This window comes from Salarias fasciatus, chromosome 16, assembly GCF_902148845.1.
Source record: "Salarias fasciatus chromosome 16, fSalaFa1.1, whole genome shotgun sequence".
Taxonomy (NCBI): Eukaryota; Metazoa; Chordata; class Actinopteri; order Blenniiformes; family Blenniidae; genus Salarias; species Salarias fasciatus.
The window spans coordinates 12,330,813-12,354,108 of NC_043760.1; the positions used below are offsets into that span (position 1 = coordinate 12,330,813).

At 44.2% G+C, this 23,296-nt stretch overlaps 1 protein-coding gene across 2 annotated transcripts in view; it reads right to left on the bottom strand.

Annotated features, from left to right (window-relative positions):
* Window positions 1–310: 310 nt before the first annotated feature.
* Window positions 311–23,296, bottom strand: part of col18a1a (collagen type XVIII alpha 1 chain a) — a 76,908-nt gene continuing 53,922 nt past the window's right edge. Inside the window, exons 5-43 of one of the 2 annotated variants that reach the window (XM_030111448.1) lie at window positions 22,766–22,837; window positions 18,062–18,140; window positions 16,719–16,781; window positions 16,244–16,359; window positions 16,062–16,088; window positions 15,727–15,924; window positions 14,518–14,544; window positions 14,313–14,375; window positions 14,125–14,202; window positions 14,003–14,053; window positions 13,801–13,923; window positions 13,610–13,672; window positions 12,226–12,270; window positions 11,714–11,845; window positions 11,388–11,456; window positions 9,688–9,714; window positions 9,189–9,287; window positions 9,030–9,065; window positions 8,839–8,928; window positions 8,716–8,748; window positions 8,473–8,508; window positions 7,414–7,473; window positions 7,256–7,333; window positions 7,143–7,178; window positions 7,019–7,072; window positions 6,774–6,845; window positions 6,532–6,597; window positions 6,401–6,431; window positions 6,016–6,069; window positions 5,843–5,877; window positions 5,656–5,775; window positions 5,418–5,577; window positions 5,253–5,317; window positions 5,030–5,158; window positions 4,729–4,761; window positions 4,331–4,645; window positions 3,638–3,835; window positions 687–802; window positions 311–569 (exon numbers count right to left, since the gene is read on the bottom strand). In XM_030111448.1, the coding sequence (XP_029967308.1) occupies window positions 356–569; window positions 687–802; window positions 3,638–3,835; window positions 4,331–4,645; window positions 4,729–4,761; window positions 5,030–5,158; window positions 5,253–5,317; window positions 5,418–5,577; window positions 5,656–5,775; window positions 5,843–5,877; window positions 6,016–6,069; window positions 6,401–6,431; window positions 6,532–6,597; window positions 6,774–6,845; window positions 7,019–7,072; window positions 7,143–7,178; window positions 7,256–7,333; window positions 7,414–7,473; window positions 8,473–8,508; window positions 8,716–8,748; window positions 8,839–8,928; window positions 9,030–9,065; window positions 9,189–9,287; window positions 9,688–9,714; window positions 11,388–11,456; window positions 11,714–11,845; window positions 12,226–12,270; window positions 13,610–13,672; window positions 13,801–13,923; window positions 14,003–14,053; window positions 14,125–14,202; window positions 14,313–14,375; window positions 14,518–14,544; window positions 15,727–15,924; window positions 16,062–16,088; window positions 16,244–16,359; window positions 16,719–16,781; window positions 18,062–18,140; window positions 22,766–22,837 (3,363 nt within the window). In that variant the 3' untranslated portion in view covers window positions 311–355. The remainder of the gene's footprint in view (window positions 570–686; window positions 803–3,637; window positions 3,836–4,330; window positions 4,646–4,728; window positions 4,762–5,029; window positions 5,159–5,252; window positions 5,318–5,417; window positions 5,578–5,655; window positions 5,776–5,842; window positions 5,878–6,015; window positions 6,070–6,400; window positions 6,432–6,531; window positions 6,598–6,773; window positions 6,846–7,018; window positions 7,073–7,142; window positions 7,179–7,255; window positions 7,334–7,413; window positions 7,474–8,472; window positions 8,509–8,715; window positions 8,749–8,838; window positions 8,929–9,029; window positions 9,066–9,188; window positions 9,288–9,687; window positions 9,715–11,387; window positions 11,457–11,713; window positions 11,846–12,225; window positions 12,271–13,609; window positions 13,673–13,800; window positions 13,924–14,002; window positions 14,054–14,124; window positions 14,203–14,312; window positions 14,376–14,517; window positions 14,545–15,726; window positions 15,925–16,061; window positions 16,089–16,243; window positions 16,360–16,718; window positions 16,782–18,061; window positions 18,141–22,765; window positions 22,838–23,296) is intronic. The other variant, XM_030111449.1, reaches the window with a different exon arrangement.

Below are 23,296 nucleotides of genomic sequence, written 5' to 3' on the forward strand. Positions count from 1 at the left end.
AAAAAAAAAAGAACACAAATGACAAACATATAACGTACAGATTTTTAGAAAAAAACAACAAAGGTATTATTCGAGAAGGCTTTTAGCTTCTCTTCTCCTGTGCTGCCCCCGATATGAGAAAATATGTGCCAATGCCCCCACGCAAAAGGACCAGCACCCCTCTGTTTGACCCATCTCTTTGGCGTGTATGGAGGGGGGGGGAGGGAGGCGGGGGGCAGACGATGCCAGGCAGAGAGCCACGGGCCAGTTCATGGGGCGTCTCATTTAAAAACAAAAATAAAACTGGAGAAAAAAAAAAAAAAAAAGGCTAAAAGGGGCGAAGAACAACCGAATGAGAGAGTAAAATGGACGGGGTCTATTTCTTGGAGGGCGACGTGAAGGCGTTCTCGATGCACAGGACGATGTAGGAGCCGGAGCAGCTGCTGCTGCTCTGCTGCAGCAGGCGGCCGCTCTGCAGCGAGGACGCCAGGCCCGACACGGCGCGGTCGCCCGCCCGCCACGTTTCACAGTAGTGGTCCGTTTGCCGGTGGCCTTTGTTACTCGATCCGTGCCAGACCATCTTCTCGGGCCTGGAATTAAAAAAAAAACACATAAAAAGCCAAATTAGAAAAAAAAAACAAAAACAAAAAACTGGCAATCCGGTAAATGTGAGCCCACGGGGATCTGCATTAATGACAAAGACTCACCACGCGCTGTCCCTGAGGATGTCTCGACCGTCGAAGGAGTAGATCGGGACGCTCTCCCTCATTTTGTTGGAGTTGTCACCGAAGATAGACTCCCAGCTGTTAAACAGCACCTGGTCCTGCAGGGAAACAGAGAGGCAGAGGCTTACAATCACTTTTACTATGTATTGTTATTTAGAAAGAAAAAGAAAAAACACAGTTTAGATCAATTGTTCCCAACTTCAGGCCCTGCTTGCACGTCTTTTTAAATATAAAGACACTGCTTTGTGTTTTCATTTCAGAAAAGTTTTGCGTTTATGAGGTAATGTTTTGAAAATGATGTCCGTTTACACAGAAACGCTAAAAATAGTGTTGTTAGCATGAGAGGCCACATGTTGGTGCTGTCGGTTTTTTTTTTTTTTTTTTTTTAAAGAAGCCACACACACACACACACGCGCAGCAAACAGTAACCTATAAAGGTTAACAATGGCGAGTACACAGATATTGTTCATCTTCTTTTTGGTTTGTGGCTTCTGTGTTCTTGACTTCTGTCCTGTTGTTAAAGCGGAATGGTCGTTTTTGCAAACTGGACCTCATTTCACATTCGTCACAACAACATTTACTCACCCGTTTGACTTTCGTGTGATTTGCAGTTGGTTCGGAGATAATTAGATGCTTCCATATCCATATAACGGCAGTGGGCGGGGCACCGACATGCAGCCGTTACAGACGCTCTTTTCTCTTATGTTTGTTGTGTTGTGGTAGATACATGTAAATTTATTAAGTCAGCATCACTTAGCGCTATTGGGAAGTCTGTAAACCGGCTAGATTGAGCAACTCTCCGGGAACTCTGAAGCGATGATGTCATCACACTGCGCCGCTGCGCACATTCATTCTGTTTGTTTACATGGAAGTAGCGTCTCTGCTCTGCAGTCAGACCACGGCATCTCAATTGGCTTTTTTAGTTAGTCAGAGTTTATTTTCAGCTGGTTGTAACTTTGGCACAATGGTTCCAGTGTGCATATATCCTGGCTGTGAAAGTAAAATGACCAGCTGGACGTCACTGAGCTCACAGGCTCCCACTGCGTGACCGGGATTAATTGAAGCTATGGCGAATAGCGCTCAACACGGACCCCAGCATCAAAGTTCAAACTTTACCACATTTGGATTATCGGGTGTGTAGTGCCCACTTCACATCGGAGGACTTCTTCCCAGTTCAGGAAAGAAATGAAGGCCAGAAGATCCAGAGAATGAACCTCAAAAAGAATGCCATTCCAGCGGCTGCAGGAGGAGGACAGGTCGAGGTAACGTGATGCTAATAATATTCATTTTTTTCTTTACTAATGTCTAGAGTTGGCTAAAATGTTATAAACTTGTTCCTACTCCTTTTGAGCAACAGTGTACAGAATATTTTACTGTTTATGTACAACTCTTGTCATTGACAGATATACTTGTATCATCCTTTGTTGTTGCTCAAATGAACTAAACAGTAAACATCCCAGCCTCTAGACATTAGTAAAGGAAAAAAATGAATATCGTTAGCGTCTTGTTACCTCGACCTGTTCTCCTCCTGCAGCCGCTGGAATGGCATTCTTTTTGAGGTTCATTCTCTGGATCTTCTGGCCTTCATTTCTTTCCTGAACTGGGAAGAAGTCCTCCGATGTGAAGTGGGCACTACACCCCCGATAATCCAAATGTGGTAAAGTTGGAACTTTGATGCTGGGGTCCGTGTTGAGCGCTATTCGCCATAGCTTCAATAAATCCCGGTCACGCAGTGGGAGCCTGTGAGCTCAGTGACGTCCAGCTGGTCATTTCACTTTCACAGCCAGGATATATGCACACTGGAACCATTGTGCCAAAGTTACAACCAGCTGGAAATAAACTCTGACTAACTAAAAAAGCCAATCGAGATGCCGTGGTCTGACTGCAGAGCAGAGACGCTACTTCCATGTAAACAAACAGAATGAATGTGCGCAGCGGCGCAGTGTGATGACATCATCGCTTCAGAGTTCCCGGAGAGTTGCTCAATCTAGCCGGTTTACAGACTTCCCAATAGCGCTAAGTGATGCTGACTTAATAAATTTACATGTATCTACCACCCCACAACAAACATAAGAGAAAAGAGCGTCTGTAACGGCTGCATGTCGGTGCCCCGCCCGCTGCCGTTATATGGATATGGGAGCATCTAATTATCTCCGAACCAACTGCAAATCACACGAAAGTCAAACGGGTGAGTAAATGTTGTTGTGACGAATGTGAAATAAGGTCCAGATTGTAAAAACGACCGTTCCCCTTTAATGAGAATCACAAAGATGTTGAAATATTTAAGTGAAACACCATCAGTTGTCAACACAATCTAGACCAGAAAGGTTCCATCCGATTGGTCAGACATGTTGAAGTGTAGAGTATGAATGCAAAGCATATAGAAACAAATAATTTACGGCATTTCAGTCTTTTATGATATTGAATGTTGATATTTTCCTGGTTGGAAAAACACCCATTGTTTTTCTCTTAAAGGCTCCTGCATTTGTATATTGCTGACAGACAGTTTACGGCACTGCTGTCATGTGGCTTCGCATTCAGACCACAACATTTTCAAAGCTATCACTGTACACACAGAAATGCCACGTCAGACCACTAGTTGGTGCTGTGATTTGGTAACACAACCACATATGCACTTCCGCTGAAGACAGCACGATGTAAACATACAGCGGTTAAGCTTTTTTCTTCATCTCGTGTCATTGTTGTTCTCAATTTGTATGGAACAAAATGTGTGTCTCCACGTATGCAGATGATGTTGTAGTGAACGTACCAAACATTGCATTGAAAAAGTTTCATTTTCAGAGACTTGCAACATCGTTGTGGTTGCCAAAGAAAATAGTTTGGATGATTCTGCTCTCTACATAAACCACTGATTATTTGAAGCTTTCTGGGAAACGTGTGAACTTATTAGTGATCAAACTGTCATCTGTTACCTTGAGGTTCACGATGGGGAAGTTTTCCCTGTCGGCCTTGCGGACGATGGTGTACAGGTCTTGGAGTTTGGAGGACAGGAAGGCTCTGAAGGTTCCTTTCAGGCCCACAGCTCGAGCCTGCTGGAAGCACAGGAAGTCCGCGCCGCGAATTCCTCGCATGTTACCGGACTGAGGGGCGTTCAGGGCGATGAGGTGCAGCTGAGGAAGACAGGAACACAGCTAGGTTCATATTCAAATTATTCATAACAACACCAGCCTCTGTTATATTTCCACTCTATTTCTGGGATGCAGTGGGGAACCACATTACGGCACTCAGGGGATCTGATGAGGGTCAAGGGTCTCTCACAGGGAAATTACAGTAGAGACCTCGAACTTGTGAACTTCTGATCTCAAGACCGCTTCTGTGGCCTGTAGTCTCAGACGCCACTGCGCCCATTTATCAGTTCATTGAAAGGCTTCAAAAAGTCCATAAAACTTCCAAAATCTCTTTACTACGGCTGTTCTATCAGATAATCCAGCAGCATAGATGTAAAAAAAAGATGCAAAATAAAGAAACTGTGACATTTGTGGGAGGAATTATGTGTAAATGGTTAATTTTGCAACTTCAGTTTCTGGAAATGCAACAGCTGAATACAAGCAAAAGAAAATAAGGATGCTATATTTATAGCTCAGAGTTCTCCTGCATCCACTCACTCCGGATCCGGATGTGTCGGTGTGCACGGCGGGCCCCGGCACGGGCGGCCGCCTGGCCGGTGTGACCGGGTATCTGTTCTCGTTGTGCTGGATGGGTAACCTCCCGTCGGTCTGCCCGTTGTTCCTGTGGTCCGGGAACCTGGGGTCGTACTGGGGGGGGTATCTGGGCTCCACGGGGGGCTGCGGCGGCGGCTCGATGGGCCGTATGGCGGCGCCGCTGTGGGAGTAATGCCCGGCCCCATTGCTCTGGGACTGGTCCTGGGACTGGGGGTACAGGATGACCGGCGGGGGCTGGGCCTCTGCCACCTCGTTTTCCTAAAACACCAATTCCCAGATTATGAAGCGGTCCACACACTTCCACGCAGATCTGATCTGTTTCACTCCTCTGCTGAACCCACCAGATCTCTGAAGAAGGGATTGTACTCTCCGAGCTGAGAGGACAGGAAACAGAGCTTTAGTATCTCTTACATAAAGTCATTATTGGCACATTATACTTTTATAATCCTGCGACGTGGTGGAGGTTGCTGTGTTAACTTCTTTTGATGTCTTTTTTTTTTTTTTTTCCCCTGCCTTGAAGCCAAAAATCAGTTAAAGCAGCAGCTTTAAAGTCTCTGCATTAAACTAACGTCTCACTTTTAAATACCTGTTCTGAGCTCTGTGATAGCATTAAAAAGTTTGGGAGTCTTTCTGGGGCCGTACCATAACCTGCCGCAGTCCGTCCCGCACCCTCAGGTACAGGTCGGCCTGGTCGATGACGTAGATGAGGCTGCCCTCCGTGTGGCGCCGGGCGGTGGCGAGCATCGTGTCGTACGACCGCAGGACCGTGACCTGTGGGGAAACCAACGGTAACCATGGAGACGGGGGCATGAGATGCAGTCGGCGGGGAGATCAATTGACAGACATGCGATCGGGCGCTACTTACCCCCGCCGAGAGACCCGGGATTCCCGGAGGTCCGGGCGGACCTGGAGGGCCGGGTACACTGACAGCTGCAAAGTCGTCACACACATTTCCCACAGATTTTAATATTTAACAAAACAACTAATGAAATAATCCTTTTAATGAGTCAGGAAGGGAAACGTTACTTACGGTAATTATTTCTGTGAGGTCCTGGAAGAGAGGGAGACTCCTGAGGTCCTGGAGGCCCCGGCGGTCCTGGAGGACCCGGACGTCCATCGTAACCAACCCCTGGTGGCCCTGGTGGTCCCTGGGGTCCAGGCGGCCCTGGTAGAGACTCTCCTTTTGGCCCCTGGCATCACAGAGAAGATCTGCATTATTAGATTGTCGCTTTTGATCGAGTGAACGAACACGTGGCGACGAAACGCACCGGCAGACCCGGGCTGCCAGGCGGCCCTTGCGGGCCCTGTGCTCCACCAAACCGTGGGTCGTAATATCCACCGCCGGGCTCTCCCTTCTCTCCCTTGACTCCTGTCTCTCCACGCTCGCCCTTTGTGTCAGAAGAAGACTGCGGTTCATTTCCTGCTGACGGCCGGTGTCAGTGTGAGCGAGTTTACCTTCAGCGACAAGTAGTCCAGGTCTGAGGCCGTTCCTGGAAGAAAGGAAGACGCTTTAGTTCTCAAAAATACTGCCTGTGTCCCTGCTTTATTGAATACAGACAGTAAAGATGTAGTTAAAACCGCAAATTTGAAGTTGGAAAGGTTGATGGTTGATCTGGTTGAAGGTTTACCTGGGATTCCTGGAAGTCCGCGGTCCCCACGCTCTCCTTTTTCTCCTTTCACAGCTGCAACAACAACAACAAAAAGACTCAACACATTGAGCAGAGTGAAGTCAATTGGCGGTGTAACTTTCACTGACGGTGACGTGTTCTCTGGTCTATCGCTTCATTTTTCTAATCTCATCCTGACGGATTAATCTCCTGACAGTAAAATCTACATCCAGGGAAATGAAGACGGAGCGGTCTCGGCAGACGTTTAAACCCCCTGTAAGAGTCTCTCTCTCCGGTGTCACACTGACTTAACTTCTCCACCCCGATCCCTCGCTCCAAGGACTTATTCTCACTGTTTTTGTATCGGCGCCGAAACGAACGGGCGCCGAGCGCCGGGACGCCGTACCTGGGTAATTCCTGGAGCTGTCATCGTAGCGCTGTCAAAGGAGAAGGAGACAACCGGTGTGAACAGAGAGAGATTTAGAGTTCAATGTGAGATTTTTAAAAGCTCGTGGTTTCAGGATCGGCTGCGCTCACGTTGAAGCGATCCAGAGGAACGGCAGGTCCGGGGGGTCCGGGTGGTCCTGGAGGGCCGGGAGCTCCCTAACGAAAGCAAAGCTTTTTACTCATGTTCAGTATCTTCTGGGTATATTCTCATATTCTGAGACAGGAATCGATGCTTATAGCATTGATTCTTGTCTCAGAATATGAGAATCTACCCAGTGAAATCTTTAATCTGTGATTTGCCGAACATTACAGGGAACATCTGTGAAACTCACCGGGTAGCCAAAGCCTGCGCCTCCGCCTGGCTCTCCCTTCTCACCCTTGTATCCATTCACACCAGGGCGGCCCTGAGGAGGGAAAGACATTGATTTTTTTTTTTTTTTTTTTTTAATTCTCTGGCATAAAAGAGGAAGAAAAAAAAAAGAGCTAAAAAAACGAATAATGTAAAAATACACAGCCAGCAAAATGGGATAGCGTTGTGAAAATACGCCGACAAATAAGAGAGAGAAAGCGCACGTACAGGTCTCCCAGGCATTCCAATTTCTCCTTTCAGTCCAGGAGGCCCGTACGGACCCTGCAACAATAAATCATCAGTGGGTCTGTGACCTGACGGGAGAATTAAAAGCTTTTGAAATAACACTTACAGCGGGTCCGGCGGGTCCTGGAGGTCCTCTCTCTCCCTGCAGGATGGGGAAATAAAAGAGGATTGGTTTATGACTGCAACAGAGCACACCTGTTCGGAGGTGGCGAGGCTCACCTTCATACCCGTTAGACCGTCCAGACGCAAGAGATTGCCGTCAGGTCCGATCACCAGGCCCGGTTCACCTTTCTCCCCCTGATCATATTGAAACAAACACGATTCAACAAAAGCTCCGAGGCTGAGGTGATCACGTGATGCTGGACAAACCCCAATACCTTCAGACCGTAGCCCGCGGGACCGGGGTCTCCTCTGTCACCTTTCGGCCCGATAGGACCCTGCAAGATCGAAAAATGAGATGAAATAAAAGCAGGAGGGAATCAGTCACTGGGAAAAGCTTTAGCTCCCACAGGTAAAATGAAGTCGATGCAATCAGGCGTCCCATTCGTCTCTGCCTGGACGCTTCAGATTGAGAAATGCTGACTGGACAGATGTGCTTTCTTTTGGTAAAAAAATAAATAAATAAATAAAATGATCAAAATCTCATGAAAACACTGAAAACAAATCCGCAAACATTGTCCTTTTGAAAAATCCATAACTGTAGCTAAAATATTCCCTGATGATAATAAACAATCGATGTTAAAAATATTTAATATGCCACAAATGGTAACGGTTGTAACTCCGTCCCTCCTTCTGTCTTTAGGTCAAAAACTTGAATTGTGAGTGGAGAGCGAGCCACTGAATGCATACTGTGCGATTATAGCAGTCTAATAAGATTAATAAATGTTATTCGGGGCGACAGTAGCTCAGATTGTAGAGCGGGTCGTCTTATAACCGGAAGGTTGGCGGTTCGATCCCCGCTCCCGCAGGCGTAAAACTGTCGTTGTGTCCTTGGGCAAGACACTTCACCCACCAAAGTTGTGAGAGTGAATGGTTGGTGGTGGTCGGAGGGGCCGATGGCGCAGACTGGCAGCCTTGCTTCTGTCAGTCTGCCCCAGGGCAGCTGTGGCTACAGCAGTAGCTTACCACCACCCAGTATGGTGTGAATGAATAATGCAATGTAAAGTGTCTTTGAGTGTCCAGAAAAGCGCTATATAAAACCAATTATTATTATTAATAAATGCAACTTTGCTCTAATTGACCATCGGTTAGTTTGTACACAGCACTCATTCCTGTCATGAGTTCAGTTGGAGGCAGCTTTATGCCAAAACAGCTTCAAATGCACAATAAAGGCACTCTATACTTTGTATTGCATTAACACATAATCACATAATACAAATCAAATGATCAAACTAAAATCTGAAAATGATGTTGAAAATATGGGACATGAGACTTACAGGAAATCCAGCTTGACCAGGTAAGCCAGCTCCACCCTGCACAGAAAAAACAAACGGAAAACACACATTTTGTAAGATGAAATGCATATTCTTCAGACTGTTCTTTTGATAAAATCAAACCCCTAATAGGAAGATTATATTCAAAATGAATGTTTTGCGATCACATGTACACACTCTGTTCACCGATTTCACTATTGACCAAAAAATGTCATGTTAATGAAGTGTTTTCATCTCAATACACACCTGAGGACCAGCTCTGCCATTGACACCGTCGAACTGCAGGGAATAAACATCAATGTGATTAAATCTCAGCCCAAGCAGCACTTGTGCTTTCATACATGTTTTCTGTGTGTTTCAGTGGTTTACGTTGTCTGATGTCTGGTAGATGATTTGCCCCGGGGGTCCCGGTGGGCCCGGTGGACCTGGGAGTCCGGTTCCATCTCGACCCGGATCTCCCTGGAAAAACCACACATCAGCGAGCATGACGCCACTGTCCTCAACGGTTCTCGATTCACACCTTATTGGTGTATTTTTTGGTATGGAAAAAATATATTTACCGCCTCTCCTTTGTCTCCTCTGTCACCTTTCATTCCCTGTATCAATAAAGGAGAGGACAGTGAAATTAAAAACAAAAACATTATCTTATATCAACCTCTGATTGGTACTAAATGTGCTGCATTTCGCTTAGCCCCGGAGGGGATTCTGGGTATTCGTACCGGAGGTCCGGGGAACCCGTCCAGGCCTGGCTGCCCGTCTCTTCCTGGAAGACCTTCGCTGCCCTTGTTGCCCTGAAGCCCGGGCAGTCCGGGTTTACCCTGCACAGGCACAAACACGTCAGACCAGTGAAGCAACGCCAGCAGCAGCATACATGTGCAGAGAAATACACAAATAACCGCTGCGTTCATGTAATGTTTGGTACAATAATGGAAAAGGCTGATGGCTGTAAAAGTGTGTGTCTCTGTTGGCTCAAGATTGACTTCAATAGAATATAGCCTGTTTTTCTTCCAGGGTCAACGACAATCTGCTTCAACCTCAAGTTAGATCAAGTGAGTGCAGAATATGACTGAACGGTACAACTGGATTATGGTGTTTTGGATTTAAATCTATACAGTAACCAAAGCTGAACGTCAAACTCATTGATAAAACTGAGCAGATTCTAAAGTGAGAAAGATCAGAACAACATGATTTATTAGACTATATTCATTATTTACTTACTGGAAGTCCAGGTAATCCAGGAGGACCCTAAAAAAACACAACATTTGCTCAGTTATTTGTAGTTTCACAAATATTTTATCAATCTTTACTACACAAACATGACTTCCACCTTTGAAACAGCAGGAGCGGCTCTCAGTAGATATGACCATATATGACTAAAAGAAACTAAATCATTGCTCTTTATTACAGAGGTCATGAAACTATACATTCAGAGTTTGATTATCTCTTGGTTTTTTGTGACAGATAGTGTTTGATACCTATGAGGTGTTTTTGGAAAAGTTTCAAGAATTCATTTTTTTTTTTTAATTTGGTAATGGATTTAGCTGATTAAACTGCAGAAATCTACTTTATTACTGTCTTTATATATATATATATATATATGTATATGTGTGTGTGTGTGTGTGTGTGTATGTATATATATATATATATATATATATATATATATATATATATATATATATATATATATATATATATATATATATATAATTTATTTATTTTTTTTTTTTTTTTAATAAAAAATATATTTTGAACTCTTTCATTCCCTTCATGGGCCACATGCACACAGGGGAAAAACAGGGAAAAAAAAAACTGTAAACAATCACACAGAGTCTTTTTATTGCTTTTTTTTTCTTTCAAAAATCAGGCCTTTAAGGTGACTTAAGGAGTTTGCACGTTTTATGCGAAACAGCGCCCCCTGCAGGCCTTGGGCGTAACGCAGCTTAGTGAAAAACTCGTCCCTGTGGCTCCCGTGCACGGAAGAGGGGGACTCCGTCTTCGCTCGTTTAGAAGCGCTCAAGTAAGATTTAAGTTTCTTTTACCTGGTGGAGTCTGTGCTGGAGCTGTGGCAGCGCTAGAAGCCAGTCTTTTCTTACTTTCTGGAAGCTCCTGCTCAGTTGTTGCTCACTAAGCATCTGGCGGAGTAATGGCGGACATAATGAAACCTAACCAGCCGGAGCGCGTATTACGTCATTCCTTTCAAATTCTCCCCAAAAAAATGCTGGTGCCGGACCGGAACTGCAACTTTCAAGTGACAATTTAGCGCTGTTAGAGGTACTTGTAATGAATATGTCAGGGCACATTGTACACATCATTAAAAATGTGTAACATATTTTTGGTGGAAAATAAGTATTTTTAAGGTTGTAAAACTCCTTAATGCACCTTTAAGGCATGGGTGTCAAAGATGTATTACTTCAAAGGCCACATGCAGCTTTCCAAGGTTTTTAAAGTGTAATTGTTCAAAATGCAAGTCATGAATGAAGGCTAATCTCTCACTGGTGTCAGTTATATACACGAAGGTTTGATTTTCGCATTAAAAAAAGGTTTGCTTGCTGCTCAAGTTTGTGTGAAATCACAAATTTGCACGCATACATGATGCAAAAAGACATTTAACAATGGTCCCAATGCCAGGTACAGCATCACGTAGCCTTTACAGCTTCATGAATGTGCTGAAAACCTGGACTTTGTTTTGACTACTTTAAATCATTATCTAGTTTTACATCAAAAATGTGACTTCTGTGGCTTCATGTGGCAAATCTGTGACGATAAAAAGATTCTGAAGTGAGATTCAGGATCTCTTTGGTTTGCAACATGAAGACTTACAAAGTAGCATCAGGAAGTTTCATGTTAAGTAGCGGCTATTGCCTACTTCTAGATTACGTCTATTACGTGCGATTCCATCTAATTAGGCGTGCCCGTACCTGAACTCCTTCTGGTCCTCTGACGCCAGGAAGTCCGTTGGTGAATCCTCCAGAACCCTCCATGTCATCCTTTAAGACAAAACCCACATTTAATGACAAACCACTGCATCGATCCCAACGGCACTCCACTTGTTTTTGTTTTTTTTATTGCGCATTGTGAGTGCACCCAAAAGAAAGTTTGAAATTTGACTCTTTCTGAAACAAACACAATTGGGGAAAAAAGAGTCATACAGTTAGCGAACGACCCAATATAGCTGCATGTAAAGAAAAAAGTTCTATTTGGACTTATAAAAACTATTTATTTATATCCTCACAAAAGAACTTACAAATCCGACTCGAACGCTCCTCCCTGGAGGGCCGGGGGGACCGGGGGGCCCGATGGGTCCCATAGGTCCCGGCAGACCAGCCAGTCCAGTCTCTCCTACACGTCCTGGTGAACCAGGCTCTCCTGGATCCCCCTAAGACACAGAACCAGACGAAGAACTGAGAGTTAAAGCAACAGTAAATTATTCAAAATGTGTTTCAAACTGAGAGAACTTTAAACACCATGCCACGCCAGTACATATTCTACACTACAGTGCAAGAGAAATTTAGAGGAAACCACAAAAGATTGGATTAGACTTGGCTGACATGCTGGGGAACAGTTACCTGCAGGTGGGAAGAGGAAGAGGAGGACAGGTAGGGAGGCAGCAGATTGGAAAGAAAAGAAAAGTAGGAACGTGGCTACAGACACGGAAAAGGACAGGAAAGGTTTCAGAAACAGTCAGCAGGTCATCTGCAGAAGAAGTGCAGCTTTGACGCAACATCGAAGAGAAAGAAAAGATGAATTAATTCACACCTTGGTGCCAACTGGTCCTGGAAGCCCCAGCTCGCCGGCATCGCCCTGATGAAGGAGAAACAGTCAAACGGTCACAAGTCCAAAAGAAAGAATTGCGCTTAGCTGAATGTGTTTTTTCTCCCTGAAACGACCAGGGACTGCAGGAAGAGGCAGAGGAAGGATGGCAGCGTTTTATGTATTACACAGAAAATGATGTTCCTTCAAGGTACATTGTGTCTATTTATTGGTTAAAACAGATTAAAAACAACGTAAAGCGATCAACAGAAGTGGCTATAGTAACTGCACTGATTTCCAAATTTAAGAAACTTGTTATAAAAAATGCCCTTCATTTTAAGCCACACTATGAAATGCAATCCCACTTCACACCACTAGATGGTGTATCGAGTCGGTTTAGTGAACAGCTAAAGCAAATGGCCAAAACTGTCACAGGCTAAAAGTTACAGAATCTCCAGAATGGTCTCATTTAATTTAAATTCACCAGTTCAGATGTATCAGTTCTGGATGAATATTTTCTTGTTGGTTTGATTTTTTTTGGAAAAGGGAAGTGTTTGTAACAAAAGCAGCTTAAATATATATTTTGGTTTGTTGTCAAATGTCACACTTGTCTTCTCTGACTGTATACCAGAGGGAGGGTATTTTTTGGGCTACACTGCGCTAGAATTTGTTTGTCGTGTATTCACAAAGGCTTTAAAGAATTTTAATCTCCTCCCAGAGGGCAGCAGAGAGAACAGATGATATGCAGAGTGGGCCGAGTATTATAAAATCCCGCAGACTTCCTTTTTTGTCATTTTAGAGACCCGTTTGAAAAAAAAATCCCCTGCTCATTGTTTGCGTCTTTACTCGACATTGGTGCTCAGAAGCTTTTTGAAAATGCACATTTTTGAAAACAGTGGTGGAACTTTTCTAAAATGCTGCGACTCCATCTCTGTGGAAATGGGGAAAACACAACTTTTCTGAAATACTGCTACTGTTTGTGCACATCATGGCCTCAGTAAACAGTTCGTCTGCACATGTGAGAAGATGGACAATAGCAACGTCATGACTCCCAGTCCAGATTCTCCTGGAACCTGGCAGTTTTAGAGTTGAGAGGCACCGTAATAGCAATCTGACTTGGCCGTCTGTCTACACACTGTTGACTCCTTCACACTTTTTTTGAGAGATATTTTTTTTCTTAAACCTCAAACACGCAGCTGTAAACTGTGTTTAAGACATTAAGCTGTTTCTGTCTTTAGTTCTAATGTTAGAAATGTCAGTATGAGCATCAACAAGACCCTCAGCTTTGGCTGTAACCGGAGAACAGCTTCAGATGATCACTCCTATTATACTTTGAATTCCAGAGATGTGATTCTGTCAGTCTTTAAAGACAAATTTGCAAAGATCTTACCTTCTCTCCCTTTGGACCGGGAGTTCCTGGGACGCCGTCGGTACCAGGTAAACCAGCCAAGCCCTATAGTTTAAAGATTGACGTGGAGATGTAGAGGATGGATGGATTTGGTGAGACTCTGCCATCATTTGAATCAGTTCGGGAAATCGTTCATCTTGCTTCTGCTGACACTGAAGAAGACAGACACTCACAGGCTGACCGGGTGCTCCATCCCTTCCTGGTGGTCCGAAGGCTCCTGAGCTCGCGGCCGAGCCGCCGGTAGACAGACCAGGAGGACCCGGAGGGCCGGGAGGGCCGGGGAGACCTGGGAGTCCCTGCATCCGGAAGACACAGACACTGACAGGTCAGCGACCGGTTCTCCTGGAACCTGGTTGAGGTGTTTAAGGTTCTCACCCGGAGAGACTCCAGATCCGGAAACCCTGAACCCTCCATGTCCACGAAGGTCTGAAACACACGGACCCCCGTCACACGCTGACACACACCGCTGACCATCACACAACCTGAGGTCGACTCACAGATCTGAATCCCGTTCCTGGTGGTCCGGGAGGTCCCGGGGGTCCTCTGGGGCCGGGCGGACCCTCTCCGCGGTCTCCCTGAACACACGAAACAATATCACAAAGCCCGTCCGTACAGGAGATTCATCAGTCGGCTCCACTTTCGACTGCGTCTCCATTCGTCACTCGGTTTCATTCTGCTGTTCTACCTTCTCTCCTTTGAAGCCGGGGTCTCCGGGGGTCCCGGGGAAGCCTGGGGGTCCTTGAGGGCCCTGTGTTCAGGAAACACAACGAGGACGTGGTAATGTGGGGGACTGGGGGGCTTCATCGGTCATAACGATCCATGACCACACAGAGAAATGAAGGAAAGGCTCGTTTATCTTCACTGCTGCAGAAACAGAAACACAAACTCACCGTTTTCCCGTCTTCGCCAGGATCGCCCTGCGAGAGCGAAGGGAAGAATTCAGCTTCATGAGAATACGGCGAATACGAAAGATCTAACTTTATATTTGATCTTTTGAAAATATGGTTTAAAAATAGAAGAACTGTTGATTCAGTCAATCCAGTTGATTCCTGTATGTTCTGGTTTTCTATGTGAATATATCCATCAATCTCCAGAAGATGCAGCGTCTCATATTTCCTTAAACAGCATACATCTTCATCCATTACTGTAAAATAAGTTCTGTGAAAATGCACAGCTGGGGGAAGTTATGATGTTAAATGCAATACATGTATTTGACCACCAGGGGCGCACTTCACTCTATCATGTGGCGAATGAGCTTGAGCGATCAGGGTTACTGCACAGATGGAAATATTAGTCTGATTTAAAGATGATTTCTAGAATTTAATGGGTTATCTTGATCTTAACATGAACTAACATGCTAGATTTTTGAGCTTGAGCCACATGTGGCTGAATGTTTTCTTTGAAGATATAAACAGTGGAGTGAAACTGAACTGAGACGTGATATTGTTGAAATTACAGATCTTTAAGTGAGATTTCAGGTTTGTTGTGTTATATAACGGTAGTTAATTAAATGTGAACTTCTTAATAATGTACACATAATTTGTTGCACTGAAACAAGTCAGAGTTGTATAGTTGTAGTTACTGATATAATATAATGCTATTATTGACTCGTTTGGCCCACTTTAGAACAAACTGAGCTGTTTGGCCCCTGAAGTAAAACGTGATTGATGAGAGTTTCTATTCAGGTAATCTAAAAACTCTTCTTTATTCATTGGCTTTTAACACAGCCTGAGACGACGCTCCTATTTTTACTGTTCCCATTTTAATGTTTCATTATTTTCACTTTATGTTTCTGCATTTTTAGGTTTTTATGTCGGTTTCTATCCAGAGCTTTGAGTAGCTGCAGTTGTTTTAGTGCTATATAAATAAAGTTGAGTTGATTTATGGAGAACTCACAAGAAGTAGAAACATCCAAGATAATCTGTATAAAATACTGAACTTGTTCGACTCCTGTCATGACGGTGCCTGGTTCGATATCAGGGCTGCACCGTTCATTACAGATGTGTTCCTACTGTGGAATGTAGATGAGACTGATTGAACGGTCAGAAACTATGTTTCTATTCGCTTCAAATTCAGAACAAGAAATTCGATTTACTCACCGGCTCCCCATCATCTCCCGGTGGCCCCTGGGGGCCCGGGGCCCCCGGCGGTCCTCTGGGTCCAGGAACCCTAGAAACGACCGAGCCATCTCCACCGGCCGAAAACTCTGCGGCGGGTCCTGGAGGGCCGGGCGGGCCGGGGGGCCCCTGGGGGCCGCGGTCGCCCTTTTGTCCCTGGTAGCCGAAGCCGGCGCTGCCCTGCAGAGGAGGAGGCTCTCATCAGATTTCGAGACAGTTTGTCAACTCAAGCTTGAAAAACACAATCGATGGCCAGTTTCTGCTGGCCGGTTGCCATGGAGACCAGCAGACACTCCCTCACTCAGTCAGAAAGTTACCTTGACTCCCTTTTCTCCAGGTTCTCCCTGCAAGACAACACAAAACATTCCCGTTACTGCGCCGCCGGCACTCACTCTACAACCTTCAGAGTTTTAAATACAGTCATCCTGGTTTATTTAATGTAGGAAATGAAACATGCAGCGAGGAATAAAGTCCAGTTGATGAGATTGAAGCTCCAAACCTTTTCAGCTCTCCCCCCACTCCGAGATCCAGACCCTGTCTCCCCCTTCGGCCCGATCGGACCCCGGTCTCCTTTCTCCCCCCTGTCCCCCTTCTCTCCTTTGGCCCCGGCTGACCCTGCTGGGCAAACAGAAAGGGAAGAGTTATTAATATCCTCGGGGAAAAGCACTCAAAACATGATGAATGATCGTATCCCAAAGCAAAAGCAAAAGGCTGAGCGCGTCTTCCTGCAGCCTGCATGCACGCTGTTTTCTTTTCCTTGACCCGGTGTGACCCTCCCACCGAGCAGCTCGTTGGTGGCAGGTTAGAAATGTGACAGATGATCAGCTGAAGCTCACATGCAACACAAGTGTTTATTCCTCATTCGAACTTCCTGATTTGTCCACCACCCACAGCCATGAAAGCAGATATTTTCATGGATTCCTGTGCTTTGGAAATCCATGTCATTGTTTTGTTTTGTTTGTTTTTTTCCCCACCTGGTGACCCGGGCCAGTCGGGTCTGGACTCGACCGGAACTGAGAAGTGCTGGGACTCCCTCGCTGAGTGCAGTAGAGAAGACAGTGTGACTCTCCAGATTAATGTCGCATGACTCTCCAGGGAGTGCATAAAACTTAGGAAGCAACCTGCGGTCCTCTATAAACCTTTCAACCTGTTTAGCATCACAGCCACAGACATCCTACATCCTGTGTTGATGCGGGGCTTGTGGGGATTTCTGAGTAACTGCTCTCATGATGTGATTTCCGAAAAATATAAGGTGGGAATTTTGAGTGTTGTTGCTAAAATGTGTCAAACATTTGTGATTTAACATCTTTCACTGTTAAAAGTCTGTCAATTTCAAGTTTGTTCTTATTGATCTAATCTAATAATTGGTTTGCTTAATATGTGTGTTTGGTGACACTTTAACTATTTCTATGAATATAGTTTAATATCTGTGGTTTTCACTAGGTATTCTGTACAATCCATTAGTGAATCTGCATTTAACACGAGCAGAGCACATTGTTCTTATTTTCCCTTTTAATAGGTTAAATAAACTTGAAATAAGAGAACACAAAATTATGAATAAAACACACAAGTGTTTCACTGGCACAAAAAGGTCAAAATTCTTTTTTCCCCATATAAATTAAGCGAAATTGTGGGTTAACTTCTAATGTAACACATGCATGCAATGAGGATTTGTGTGCATGTAACGGTAAACAATTATCAAATTTCCACCATAGCTGGCTGAGGAAGATTCTGCATTTTTTGCGCAGGTTAAAAACTTTAATTTGGGACATAAAGCAGACATATTCCATTAAAAACTCTAAACAACATCCTATTGTAAACGTTATTCCATTATTTTATTAAAGTGTGTTGTCGTTCGAACACATACAGTTTTTATGAAACTATATTTAAGTCACACTATCCAAAGAATCATGGCGGACTCAAACACATCTAAGGAGAAAAATAGTGGTTTTGATTTCAGTGGAAGTTACTTTATAGTTTTAAAATCCTTTTTACACTTGGAATTCAGACAATAGGTGTTGCTCGGTGTGAGAGAAAGCATCTGAGTGATAGTTTGGGGGTAATAATGAGTTCCAAACCCTAAACACTGGTCTGTTCAACAGGAAACGGTATCTGCAGTACTGAGGTCGTCCACTAGATGGAGACATTCTCCAGTCTTTCTAACTGCTCTGATGTTACAGCAAAATCAACCCAATAAATCCCTTTAACATCTAACAGTCTAGTGTCCATATGTAGAAACAAAACCTCCATTTTCCAATATTTGCAATACTTTTTAGCACAGTGTTTGTGAATACAGTGAAAATGTGTGTGAACTCACATGTCTCTCTCGCCGTGAGGATCTCCTCCTTCCTGGTCAGAGGCGGCTGCTGGATGGGCTGAGAAGCCGGAGCAGCCGTCTGCACGTAACAAAGAAAAAAAGAGGCTTTATTAAGATGTGAAGTGGATCCTGCTGCTGTGAATTTACAGCCTGTTTCACACAAACATAAAAAACTTCATAAAGGTAAAAAGCAGCCTCTTTAAAACACTGATCTGCCTTTTACAGCACCGTGTTCACATTTGTCTTCATTATTGTTTTCATATTGTGCAGCCAAAGCTCAACAGAATCCTTTTCCAACCTGGAAACTGTGCATGTTGAGCCAGAGGGCCAGGAAAAAAAAAAAATATGAAAATGTCTTCCGTTTGTTGGCAAACGGCTTTTATAGTCAGTAATTGCCATTTATGTGTTAATCGGCCTCAGATTTCTCACGCCTCGATCTGCACAAACGTCAATAAAGCTTCTTCAGCTTCCACTTGAGCACTGTGATCAGGCTGCAGGTTAAACAGGTTCATCATTCTGAGTGTTTAGTAACATATTAAAGCAGGCATTTCCTGTGCGTACATGATCATTCCACTCTATTCTGAGTGAGTCTACACATGAGAAACATGACTAAATGAGGAAGAAACAGATACAAATAAAAGAAAGAATCAAAGAAAAGAAATCAACGACTTACATGTTGGCACATTGTGAGTGACACAAAGTGTTAAAAAAAAAACTGGAATCATCAAGAATGAAGAGAAACTTTGGACATGATCTAAAAGGTGAAATGCAAAGATATAAGTAAAAAAAAAAACTCGTGATTTTTAAAAGGAATAATGTACAAATGTCAGAATGCAAGAATATTTGGACATAAATGAGATAAAAGACAGACTTCTGAAGAAAGAACAAAACAAGCCACCGTTGAGCTCACTACTGCCACCTACTGAACAAAATGTGGAATAACTACTGCACCTTTAATAGCAAATTAAAAAAAAAAAAAAAAATCAGTTTTGGCTTCTGAAAGTGTAGAATTCAGATGATGGACCGCCCACGGTGGAGCATAATGGTTGTTTTGACACAGATATGTAAGCAGGCTTTGTTTCGAGCGAGTCGAGTGTGTCATGTTCAGATTAGCAACACCGATCAGATGCTTATAAACACACAATTTCCAAATGGTTTCAAAACATCAAACAATGAAACACACAATAAACTAAACAAAACTCTCTGTCTGAACAACTTCCTCACACAATGGGTTGAATCTGCAGCATCAGATTTCCACTGCGGAAAGAATTACTGACATGAAAGTGGTCTAATAATGAAGTTTGGGCCCTTCAAAGTTTGTAAGAAAGCTTTGAGGAGAGGCAGGCCAGCCTCCAGTCACCACAGTGAGCAGCAAGGGGGTGGGGGTGGGGGTGGGGGGTGGGGGGTGGGGGGGGTGGGGGGGGGTGTCACTCCCGTTTCCAACTGAGCCTTCAGGGGGGAAAGAGAAAGGGAATAATGCAAATACCCTGCCTCTGTTGGCTCATTCTTCACCGGCGACACACCCACATTGTCACCTGTGGAATTCAGGAGGGCAGCAGGATGAAGAATGAGAATTGGGGGGGGGGGGGGGTCTGAGGAGCCAGAGTGATGCCACCGTTGATCATTAACCACTTTTATTTTCCCCCCTCTGTGTCGCTGCGCGGCGGCTATGCCGGGAATTCAGTCAGAGCATCGACTCTTCTGAGCTGATGTGTGAATTAAAGTGATTTTAAAAAAAAACCCTCCTTCCTTATTCACTCCTCCGAACATCCATCACGGTCGGGGATGACGGGTGGGAGGCTCATATCCTCAGAATGCAGCGTTGATTGATTTGAACCACACAACCCCTCTGATCTGAGAGCAGGTATGCAGCTGATTCCACCTCCAGCAGTGAGGAGGTGGATCTGTGTTTCAGCACATTCCCGCTGACTTATTACAGAGGAAGCGCCTTCGGTTTATTTTTTTGTTTTGTTTTGTTTGGTTGGCCTGAGGATGAAGTGGAAAAACAATCCAGCTGTTTGGCCAATTCGTTAATCAGCAACAAATGGAAATTAGACACACAAAAAATGTTGTTTGAACAGGAACAGTCTGATCAAAGCAATTTGTCTTAAAAAAAAAAAACAAAAAAAAAACAGTAGATCTTGAAAAACTGCAGCGTTTCTTATTGCACCTTCAAGAGATGGAGATTAAAAAGCATCTTCCTCCCACTAACTAATGTAACTTAGTGAGCAGATCATTTAGTTCCTAACTAAGGGAAATTAGAGTAATCTCGGTTATTTCCAAGTCGTTTCATCTTTAGTAAGTCCTCTGAATTTTTAAAGAAGGAACCTGGAACCGCGGTGATCGTGCAACGCTGTGTCTGTTGTTCCAATGTCTGAAACAATGAGTGAAACAGATGTCAGAGCAAAGCTTCAGGAAACAATCTCAGGTTTTAAACTGCAGAAATGACTGTAACAGGTCTCTTGAAAAAAAAAAAAAGACATTAAATCTGACCATGTATCATACTGACAGTTATCGTGCTCCTGCTGAAGATGCAAATTCCACATCAAAAATGTGCACAATCCAGAGGAGAACATGCAGTCAAAGCAAAGTCAGGATGGCCTCAAAATCCTCTGCTCCTCCACGAAAACAGACCTCACAATTCGGCTTGAATTATTCCTCTTATAAATCAAATACTGTGCTTTATTTCGCTTATTCTGATGACACTCTTGCTTGTTGTGTGAATCATTTCAGGAAGTGGCTGTCGCCTGCATGAGTGGCGAGGCTTCCTGAGAGTGAAGGGTTTCCGGTTGACACCGCCGAGCACGACCGACTCGCCCCGCCATCTATCGCCGCAAATTCCAGGACGGCAAAATGGAAAGTTCTCACTTCTGCGGCTCTCCCTCTCTGACTTTCCTCTTTTGCCTGGACTTGCCTTGTAATTGCACCGGTAGGACAATCGTGGAGGGTCTAACTTATACTTTGCGCAAACAGATCTCACCTCATATCTGAGGGATGGAAAAAAAAAAAAAAAAAAAAAAAAAAAGCAGGTGGGCATCATATTCCAGCTGTTTTCTGCTGCATTACGTCGAGTATCACACGATGGTAATAATCACCTAGTAAGCATATGGAAAATGCCCCCTTGTAAAACCGCGTGGCATCGAGAAAGGGGGGGAGGCGGAAAGGAGATTTCCGATTGGAAGCACCCGATCTTTCCAGCTCTGTCAGTTCCTGTGTGCCGTTGATTGAGAAACCAGTCAGAATAACAAAAGCCTTGAGGCGGGGGGTGTCGGATTGTCGGATGAGGGGGGGGGGGGGGGGGGGGTCTGGTTTGGATCAGATCGAGTCCAAATTGACATCTGGTTTTTCTACCTCGCCACTGTAATCGCGAGCTCCGCGGCACGCTGTTCGAAGGCTGAGCTCTTCCAGGAGTTTGAAGGTGCGAGTGCGAGAGACGGAGAGCAGAGAGGGGGAGGCCTCACGCTGAGTGACGAAATGAGGGCTGATGGGAAAGATAGGAACACATTTCGAGGGTTACACTAAGAATTAGCTGGGAAAAAGTGAGAGAAAAGTGAACGCCCATCACCTCCTCTGCAGGTTAGTATCCGAATCAGTCGTTTCGGCTGAACTCGGTCTCAGAAACCTTTAACAACGTTGCTTCCTTTCCAGGCCGCCGAGAGGAAATTCTATATGCCAAAACTCTTTGTCCCCAGATGTATAAGACAGAAGCAGCTCGGCCTCCAGACGTCCTCTCAGCAGTTTTTAATCTTTATGGATGCATGAGTGGCCGTTCACTTAAATAGAGGAACCTGAGACCCCGGTGGGGAATCCAACACCGGGATGGCCCGGCTCGGAGGAAGCTCAGGCTTTTGTTAGCAGCAGCTGTCAATCAGGGAAACATGTCTGCTGCGATCCGCTCTTTCAGTCTCCTCCAGGCTACAGACTGTGTTTCATTCACTCTTTCTCTTGTTTATGGAGATTTTTTTAAAAAAGAAAAAACAAAAACCGAGTGACTCTTTCTGGAAATTGCCAAACTGAATCTAAATGAACCAAGATGATGATCAGTGGTTGGTTGCATGCGCTCCTGGGACATGAAAGGGATCCATAATTGCTCCTGAAAGCTTTAGTATTAAGCTAATTGACTGGACATAACAGTGATTACGGCTTACAATGTTACCCTTCTATTATCGATTGAACAAAGACCTGACAGGCTCACAATCAGTCCTGCAACGGAAATGCCAACAACCAAGCCGAAAGCAAAAACTTCAGATTTGAAAAGTTCAGCCATTTTTTCTACATTTTAATAAAAAAGGAGCCTGTCATCATATCAGTGACAGTTTTTTTTGTTTTTTTTTTTGTTTTTTGTTCTTTTTGCAACACCAAAGCTTATCTCAGCTGAAAGCATGAGAAAATGCTTTTGTTGTTCCATTTTGGAAACTATGTTATGCTGTAGAATTTGTGCAATAATATTGTTCTCCAGAGTTTTAAGCTAATTAGATCAAGAAGCAAAAAAAAAAAAGAAAAAAGGAAAAAGACAGTTGCAGCAGTTACTGAAATCTACAGAATGGGAGGATAGCAGACGAATCAATTCTGATCAGAATTCTACGGTAAAAGCAGTGAAAAACAGTCCAATTTTCAATGAAAACTAACATAATGAAGTTAAAAAAAAAAACAAAAACAAAAACAAAAAAACAAAAAGACATTCCATCCAGTGAAGGAGCTCACCGTCCATCTGTGTTTCTCCCCTTCTGGTCTGGAGGGTCTGCTCTGCCCGTAGCCACTTCCTTCCCCGGAAGCCTGCGGAGACCAATCACACACTTTACACTTCATTTTATGAACCACAGACACGACTCCTCTTGGTTTTTTGTTCACAATTAGAAACCTCAAAACCTGCACATGAACTCTCAGGGGTCAAATCCAAGTCAGCTGTCCAGGAAGGTAATGATTTGGAGAAGGGGTTTCATTAGATCCATGAGAGAATGAATCAGCAGCATAACCCGTGCTCTACTTACTTTATTTTGTTTGGATCTATTTTACTGTAGATCTGTTTCTGATTCCACTCCGTTCCTTGCAGCTGCCAGAAGATCGACACTCCGCGTTCCGTCACCAAATCAGACGACCCGATTCTTTTTTTGTATAAATTCAAAGTAAGTAGGTCTGCAACACTAAACTCTCATTAAATTTAAGTTTTCTCCCCATACGACTGTCTTTCATGTGGAAAACAGCTGTCAGGTTATCATTTGAGATAAAAGGCAC